This window comes from Patiria miniata, unplaced genomic scaffold (assembly GCF_015706575.1).
Source record: "Patiria miniata isolate m_02_andy unplaced genomic scaffold, ASM1570657v1 HiC_scaffold_1, whole genome shotgun sequence".
Taxonomy (NCBI): domain Eukaryota; kingdom Metazoa; phylum Echinodermata; class Asteroidea; order Valvatida; family Asterinidae; genus Patiria; species Patiria miniata.
This window is the reverse complement of record NW_024037047.1, coordinates 31,174,936-31,184,119: the sequence shown is the minus strand read 5'-3', so window position 1 is coordinate 31,184,119 and position 9,184 is coordinate 31,174,936. Positions and strand designations below refer to the sequence as shown.

Sequence of the window (9,184 nt, the reverse complement as noted above, 5' to 3'; positions counted from 1 at the left end):
TTTCAGTAGGTGCTTTTTTCTTTGCATTTAAAACATAATCCTTATTTCCGCAGTGGGAGAGCTTCTTTGTGTTTCATAGCTGCACGAAAGATGCATCAGCATCGCGCTATACACATGAATGCTGTTACGTAACTCTTTTCTTCAATCATTATTATGTACCGAGAAGTTGACTATTCAGAGTCACTACCTGCATGGAGCTCCACACTATGAGCAATTCACCTTAATAAACTCCTTATTCTGTCTCATCAATTGTTTCGCGTCGCGGTATTTCGGCCGGCACTGACATATCGCGCTGATTGAGTGAAATTCTAGCATGTTTCCCTTACCTCATTACATCAAACTACTGACCCAGTTACAAATATTTACGAGGGAATTTTGTTTGCCTGATTCTAATTCAGCTCCATTAGATAGCTTGGGAAAATTCATCCTTTCTTGTACTTTCGCTAAGTCTAGGGAACGATGCTTATACAATGTCACATTAAAAACGGCGTGGGGTTCGGGGCCCGCTTAAGGGCCCCTGAAAAAAAATGGATTCTAGGCGCCCTGTGGTGCGATCTGAGGCAATTTCTGACGATTGCCAAAGTTTCAGCACAAGATCATCCTTTAAAAGTCTTCTTTTTTTCGAGTTTGGAGTCATTAAATAGCTGTTCTGAGCTATAGAATCAAATGTAGGCTACATTTTCCTTATTCAGGGACGAACATCGTTGGGGAACGACATGTCCCCCCGTTCCCCACCGATCGAAGCCCATGGTTGGCACCGTGCTTCAGAGTGCCGAAGCCGGGATTCGGTTCCCCGTGTGCACCGCAAGTCAGTGACTCAACCATACTACATATATGCGAAGACTGAAGAGGGGGTCATTATGTGAAGAGTGTCCACACGGGTTTAGGGTGTACACAATAGGCATACAGCGGGCGTGGCAAGCATATTTTTATGTTCTATTGTGCTGGAAGGACAGACATGTTTAGTTTTGAGCTTAACAAGCCTCGCCGATCATCATTGTGCCTCAAGAAGATGAAAGGAAAGGATGTGTTGTTCAGCTCTGGAGACCATAGCAATTATACACGTAACGGTAGCATGCATTATTATGCCCATTGCAGGTGGGAACGGCGGGCGATTTCGTATGATTAAAGTCACAGTACGAAAACAAACTTCGAAGAAGGATACTCCTTCATACTGTATATCGCAGGTGGTTGTGCATAGTTTTTACTGTTTGTCCGAAAAGGCAACATCCACTGAGCATGCAGAAATTTCAACAGGTTAGTTTTTTTTAACATTCTTCATTGCATTTTGAGTAGTGATATTTATGGAAACGAAAAATACATGACAAGCAGATGAAGTGATCTTATATGCCATTAAGCTGCCAGAAGGGGTAGCAGGCATTTGCTGCGTTTTTCTTCACAATTTCCATAATTATTGTGCCGCCAAGAGGGTGTTTAGACCCCTTACCCTAGCCCCTCCCTCCCTCGTAGATCTGCCACTTGTATGTATCGAGCTAAATGCGGTCATGCACTCCAACAATCCTGTATCGCCCATCCACCAAACTATCTCTATTCAGATCGTAGTCCTGCATACACTGAATAGTACGTTGGTGAGAATTTTGTTCCTTCATCCAATTGCCCAAAATTCCTTCATCCAATTTCCCCTTTGGAAAGGTGGTTGTTCGCCCGTTTGAAGAACGTAACACACTTTTAGAATACAGTGTTTATACCTCGGTGAAGGGCAAACCCTTATATTAATCTGCATCATTCCGACGCAAACTCATCTTATGAATACGTACAGGAACTTGTTCAGTGCAGTCGATGGTTGACATCACATCACAAAAGGACACCACGTAAGGTGTTCCGATAACAATTTAAAAAGTAATATAGGCCCACCTACAGATCGTACTTGTATGAGTGGGATGTAGAATTTTCAATCTAGGATCATTGAGGGCATCGAATGTAATGAACAGCAACTCATGTCCCGTAGCACTATAAGCACGGTGCAGAGTGAGTAATTTGGTTCTTTTATTATGACATTTTCAACTTCAAAGGTACATGTAATAGACATCATTAATGTAGGGGGATGCATACTTCCCGATTCAAGGAACAACAACACAATTTATCTGAAGTAAGTTATTTGAAAACTAACTTGTAGAAATTTCAGTTCAGCAGACGCCATTTTGTTTGAGAAAACTGTGAAACTGCTCAGTCTTCATTTTTCTCGACGCAAGCTTTCAGTTGAAGTGCAATGCTTTGATCCTAACATCGCGAAATGATTATATTTCCTCTTTTCACGAAAATGACCGCATGTTAGGGGCAATGATTTCACACGATGCTTGCATGATCCCATTGTTTACTTACAATCAAGCAGGATATTTCATGATATTTTGGCAATTTCATTTTTGAATAGTACAATTTCAAAGGAGGCCACAGAAAACCCACATGTTTTATACTAATTTTATGCAAAACAATATGATGAACTCTCTTCACATCTGACCCGGCAGCCATTTTGATTTGTATATACATGGACATATTTCCAGAAGTCAATTGCACCATCAAATGTAGGGCATTTGGGCGATATTATATAAGGTGAAATAACTAGGGAAACTTCTATTAAACGTTTATAAGATCCTTCCAACTACATGTATCGTTCCGTGGGAAACGCGTTTGGATTCCAAATTGGATCATTCTGTTCGACAGTAGTCCTTCACTGCAAAATTGCTCAAAGTGTACAAGCCCAGTGGATTTTAGCTTGGATTAGAATGGATTGATCTCACATCATAAGAAAACTTCATCAAAAGCAAAGTTTGAAAAAAAGATATGCACCACAGATTACAGCAAAACCTGATTTTGTAGTAAAACTTATTATTTGATTTGCCTCACTTTGCAGGTTACGGAGTGAGTTTCTGGGAATGAGAAGAAGAGCGTATGCGAAACAAACTTGAGCTTGGTCCCGGAACATTTTCAGGAAACACGATTTTATTAACTCTCACCTCGGCCACACTGGCTTAAAGATGGCATTTGACTGTATCGAGAAAATCATCAGGTTGTTCTTCTTCAACTACGGGGGTTTCATCGCGCGACACCCGATCCCCTTTCTGCTGGTGCCGCCACTGCTGGCAGGGGCACTGGGGGCTGGGATGGTGTTTCTAACAAACGAAAATAACTTGGAGAACCTGTACACACCGGAAAACGGCCAGGCCAAGACGGACAGAAACACGGTGGACACACTGTTTGCAAAACACGGTGACAATGACACGTTGGTGTCACATCTGTTGAATATTGGTCGAGAGGGGAGCGTGACCATACGCCACAAGGATGGACAGAACATCCTGACCCAGGCTGCCATGGATGACATTTTAGATTTACACGAACAGATCATGAATATCCGAATAACCCTTGACAACCAGGAATACAGATTCACCGATCTCTGCGTGAAATGGGACGGTGTTTGTAACGAAAATGCCATACTGGCTGCCTATGATTATAACTCGTCTAAGGTTCCGTCGACCACCCTGACATTTCCCCTCTATACATCATCAGCTGACAACGCCGTACCTTATTTTCTCGGTGGAGGACTAGGCGGAGTGACTTTTGTATCAGGTTCTCAAGATGATGTCCTCTCGGCTGAGGTCATTCAGTTGTCCTACTTCTTACGATACGAAGACAGCGTGGAGAACCAGCGGAGCGCCTTATGGGAGGAAACGTTTCTGGAAGTGGCTGAAGCTTTTACATCATCAGTCATCACAGTAACTCGCGAGGTGTCGAATTCCATCGAGACTGAGCTAGACGACGCTAGCTCTGGAGTCATCAAGGATTTCACAGTGACATTCACCATATTGATCACGTTCAGCGTGTGCTCGTGTGTGATGCTAGACTGGGTGCGTAGCAAGCCTTGGTTGGCGAGCTGTGGTGTCCTGTCTGCAGGGCTGGCTGTGTTGTCCACATTCGGTCTCATGAGCTATATTGGTGTACCCTACATTAATGTTGTAGGCTCTTCACCATTTCTCATAATCGGTAAGTTAAATTGCTGAACTTTCTTTTCAGAGAACCAAAAAAACACCAAAGATTGGACAGAATGTTTTGGAAGTTTGCTTCGACTTAATAACAATAATAAATAAAAAATAATAGTGGGTATTTGTAAAGCGCACGTATCCACCAGGACTGGTACTCAAGGCGTACTTCACTGTTCATTGGGCCCATGAAACATTCCAAATACCATATCAGCTCCCTGGGGAGTATACAGCTCGGTGCAGCCTGTTAGGCGCAAGGAAGCTAATTCAATCACAATAACCATCTCTGCTCTCACAGGTACCCATTTACTCCTGGGTGGAGAGAAGCAATGACAGAGTCACAAAGTGCCTTACCCAAGGGCCTACGCACCAAGACCCCAGACTGGACTCGAACCCACAATCAGCAGCTTTATTACCCGCTGACCACGATTCAAATGCCCTTAACCACGATACCACAGCACTTCACAACTATACAGTACTCCACTGAACCTACATGTTATTTATTGTACACCGTACCCAAATTATTTGTTAAGACCTTCACGAAATGAAATTGAAAGTCCTGCTTGTAATATTATAAGTTATCCCGCGAGCGCGAGCTGAACACGAAATAATGTAGTGCGTCTGTGTCGCACATATCACGAGGCCGAAGGCCGAGTGGTATGTGGGACACAGACGCACTACATTTTCCGTGTTCCACGAGCGCGAGCGTGATAACGAATTTATCTTCAAGCAAACTTGACGCGCAATACAGTTGGATCATCGCTTTACACGAACCTTTTAGCGGTTTAGCGTATATGCTGGAACGTCGCTCGCATCTTGGAATAGTGCAATACGCAGGGTGCGATATGGACCGTGCAATACAGCCTCATATCACACATATCAATACAGCCTCATATCACAAGTTTGCTTGAAGATAATAGGTGCTACACGAAGCTTCGTGACTACAATGCACTCAATTAGTAGATAAGCTATCCCAAAAGCAACTCACCCAAGCTCCCTAAGGTTAATTAGCTATTGATTAAGTTATCGAACAATCAACTCACTCAACTGTGTCTCACACATAGAGCTATATTAAATTACTAGAGTGCTAACTCTTCATTCTTGCGCGCGGGGAAGCTTTGTAGCCGCTCTGGGCGCAGACACAAATAAATAAAAATCGTGTTTGTAGAACACAATTTAAATAGATGGATTGAATTTTAAAAGTGCACTCTAAATGCAACGCGCAAGTAGAAGACACGCAAACAACTTAAGCGCGTCATGACGGTTCAAAAACGTTAGGAGAAGAGCATCTGCAGCGGAGGGACGCGCACACGTTGCGCTGTTTGCGTAGAGCAAAATGAAACGCTCATTTGCTGATTGTGCGTTTCGGTTTTGGGCGTATCTGCTTCGATTACGCACCGGTATGGAATACAAACGCAGATATGCAAATAGACGTACAAAATACGTACAAGATGTCTAGTTCTCCATAGGTTTGTGTACAAACATGGATGCGCCTAGCAGGCATCACATTGTACATGAGTTAGCGCTCTAGTAATTTAATATAGCGTCGTCAAAATTAAAGAAGTTGTATGCCCGCTTGGTTTTTATGTTCCTCTTCCAAAAATACCAATTGTATCAACAACTAATGATAGATACGAATTGGTTTCTTTTTTTCTCTTCACTTACATCAAAGGCATTGGGGTGGATGACATGTTCATCATGTTGGCTGCTTGGCGACAGACTGACGTCAGATGGTCAGTGGAACGACGCATGCGCCATGCCTTCTCTGAAGCTGCCATGTCTATTACCATCACGTCCATTACAGATGCACTGGCCTTCGGAATCGGCGCTATTACGTTCTTCAGATCCGTCCGTATATTCTGTATGTACACGGGTGTGGCCGTCATCTTTGACTACGCCTATCAGATCACTTTCTTCGGCGCCTGTATGGTGCTGACTGGTCGACGCGAGGCAACTAACCGACACTGTATGTCCTGCCTCAAAGTCCGACCTAAGAGTGAGTCTACGTCTACAGCCTACACCTTATTCTGCGCTGGTGGTTCGTCCCAGCAACCCACTGACAGGGAGGGTGGGGACACTAACGACCACGCCCTCATGCTTTTCTTCAAGAATTACTACGGCCCGTTTATCACGCGTTGGTGGGTGGTGATTCCGACAATATTACTGTTTCTGGGCTACCTGGGCACCGCCATCTACGGATGCACCCAGGTTCGCGAAGGTCTGGACCTCCGTAATCTTGCCAGGGATAACTCATTCGTGGCCGCTCACCTGGAAGCTGAAAACAACTTCTTTTCTGAGTACGGTCCACCTGTGGCACTCGTGTTCACAGAGCCCAGAGACGTGTGGAATCCGCTGATACAAGACCTCATGGAGGAGGTACTTGTAAAGATGGAAGAGAGTGATTACACGTACGATAAGGATCACAATCTGACCGTGTCCTGGCTGAGAGACTATCTTGACTTCCTGGACGCAATCCACTTCAGAAATCCCACCCAGGCTCAGTTCATGGATATTCTGCGCAACACCTTTCTAGAGATCCCAGCGTTCCGGAGGTATGTGCTTGACATCACCTTCAGTGATGACAACCGGACCATTGTGGCGTCACGATTCTTTGTTACTTCCAAGAACCTGGACTCAGAGGACAGGAAGAGATTCATGATGACGGACTTGCGGCGCATCGCAGAGGAAGCTGATCTACCATCCATTGTGTACCATCCGCTTTTCATCTACTATGATCAGTACCTTGCGATATTGCCTAATACCTTCCAGAACATCGGTATTGCCATAGGAGCCATGTTCATCGTGTCTCTGGTGATGATACCTCATCCAGTATGCGCCATCCTTGTCACTCTGTCCATTGTCTCAATCGTCACAGGGGTGATTGGACTCATGACTCTCTGGCAAGTCAACCTGGACTCCATCGCCATGACCAACCTCATCATCTGTATTGGTTTCAGTGTGGACTTTTCAGCCCACATCTGTTATGCCTACACATCGACCAACACAAAATCCCGTCGTGACAGCGCCATACATGCCCTCTACTCCCTTGGCATGCCGATCGTTCAAGGATCCCTCTCCACCATACTCGGCCTGTTGATCCTCTATTTTTCGGACTCTCACATCTTCCGGACTTTCTTTAAGACCATGTTTCTCGTGATCTCCCTGGGGGCGCTTCACGGCCTTCTCTTCATCCCTGTCGGCCTCATGCTGGCAATTCCAGTGGACACTCGCAAAATGGCGTACGAGAAAGAGAACCCACGAGATTGCCGTGACGTCGAGGGCAGAGGCATTGTCACTGTGTCTCAGCACTCACACAACAACAATCTGTACCCAATGAATGGTCTGACGAATCGCCATATGTATCAGCCGACATGATGGCCCGTACGTTAATAGTGGATACAGAGATGGTTTCCTGCCCTCACGCATTAATGATAGACACGATTTTCTGCCACAAAATAAAAACTGGATAAGCTGGGAACTATCTTAAGATTTTTTTATCTGGTAGAGGATGTTAATGTTAGGCCCCAACTACAGTCCCAACTAGTATAGTCGAGAAGCTCCGGATTTATTGTTGACATCATTTTGGGACTATGCATGTAGAGTCGAACCCTGATACGAAGAGCAATGTTGTTACAACATCCTGCTTATAACAAGGAACATGTTAAGCTCCAAGACTAGTCTTTGTTTTTCTTTCTTTTCCATTACTAATAATACAAGGTACCTGTTATAAAAAGGTAATTTGTAAAGTCCCATTGACCTTGTCATAAAGGTGTTCGACCAAGGACCTTGTTATAAAGGTGTTCGAATGTAGATTGATTCGGATGTCACGGCGCAATCTTCAAGGGTGTTTCAATAGGTGCAAACGGAGGTAGTAATGAAAAGCCAAGTACCAAGTTGCTTTTCTTGTTTTTTTTGTTACGCCTAATTTACTTACAACATACATTCAGTCATTGAACTCGGCTAACTCATTATCCCTGAGAAACGTGCAATGAACCTCTAGGGGCAAAAATACAGTCCCGAAATTGTGTGTGGATATTAGTCACGTAATGTTTTCTTCAAAGCGAGCATTTCATTTAGTACACCAAGAGGTGAATTGTGTAGGGTCGCCGCGTGCAAGGATTGTACATGTGCTACAATCTGCCGTTATATTGGAATAATGTCTATGAGTAATATGTCTGCGAGGGGAAAAAACACACACACACACGTATTTGCTGGACAGGCAACTTCATTGGATTTTAACCTGTTTCACCCTACCATTTATTTTTCAGTATTACTTGCTAAAAAGTGACAATTTATCTAAGATTATGTCTTGAGGCTAGGCCAAACAAAAAAAGTCTCCGGTTTCTGGTATGGAGCTTGCCCCAAAAGTGGTGCGGCGACGCGTTTTTTTTTCTCTCCTACTTTTTTTTTCTTCAAATATCGTCTGATGTTGCAAATGACGCTTTGATCCCCTTAAAACTCTCAAAAATATCCTTAAGGGTGGACCTTGAGGTGACCTCAGTGAGGCCATAAGGCTTGAGCATTCTGCACGCACTTACGATCTCGACCGACACGAACATTCTTCGGGAAATTTGGATAGTCAAGACAAAAATCAGAGAGAACGGTAACGTCAGATCATACATCGACATCGTGCATGTGCTGCGAGGCTGGTCATTAGTCTGCTCACTATTATTGCGCTAATTCTAAAAGCGTTTACGGATTCCAGATACACGACCGTCGCTCCCTCAGTCTGGCTTCCTCAAACGCACAATTATAAAATTGCAAAATCGTCTGCAAATGGTGCCCGACTAAATATAGTGTAAAATATATGGGAACCCAGAGAGGCCACCTAAAGCTTATACTCGATAGTAACCCCATCCAAAACACGTTAAAATTGTGCAGCAGCAGGATTCCAGTCAAACCAGTGAGTTTGGCGGTTTAGAGACATCAGCTTACATTGAAAAAAAAAATTCTATATTTTGCCGACGCGCATGGCTACGGTGATGCGCGCGCTGACTAGAAACCGGAGACTTGTTTGGCCTTAGCCTTGTTTTTTATTTAAGTTTACAGCAAAGCTCTTCACGCGAACTGTCCTACAATGTAATCTATATGTTGCTGTCCATTATAAACAATTATTATAGCTGCAATGGTACAAAAAAAATCCCACAGGCGGAATTTCCGTCACTGAGATCTAGCCCAATTCCATGACT

General features: G+C 44.0%; 1 protein-coding gene across 1 annotated transcript; it reads left to right on the top strand.

The window, feature by feature from the left end:
- The first annotated feature begins 910 nt into the window (after positions 1 to 910).
- Positions 911 to 8,687, top strand: LOC119728810 (patched domain-containing protein 3-like). The gene is made up of 3 exons (XM_038201213.1): positions 911 to 1,257; positions 2,873 to 3,999; positions 5,668 to 8,687. The coding sequence occupies exons 2-3, from the start codon at positions 2,997 to 2,999 to the stop codon at positions 7,368 to 7,370; spliced, it is 2,706 nt and encodes a 901-aa protein (XP_038057141.1). The 5' UTR covers positions 911 to 1,257; positions 2,873 to 2,996; the 3' UTR covers positions 7,371 to 8,687.
- Positions 8,688 to 9,184: the final 497 nt, after the last annotated feature.

Coding starts and splice junctions, on each gene's coding strand:
- LOC119728810 (XM_038201213.1), top strand. CDS start 2,997: ATGGCATTTGACTGTATCGAGAAAATCATCAGGTTGTTCTTCTTCAAC. Junction 4,000..5,667: donor TTCACCATTTCTCATAATCG/GTAAGTTAAATT, acceptor CTTACATCAAAG/GCATTGGGGTGGATGACATG.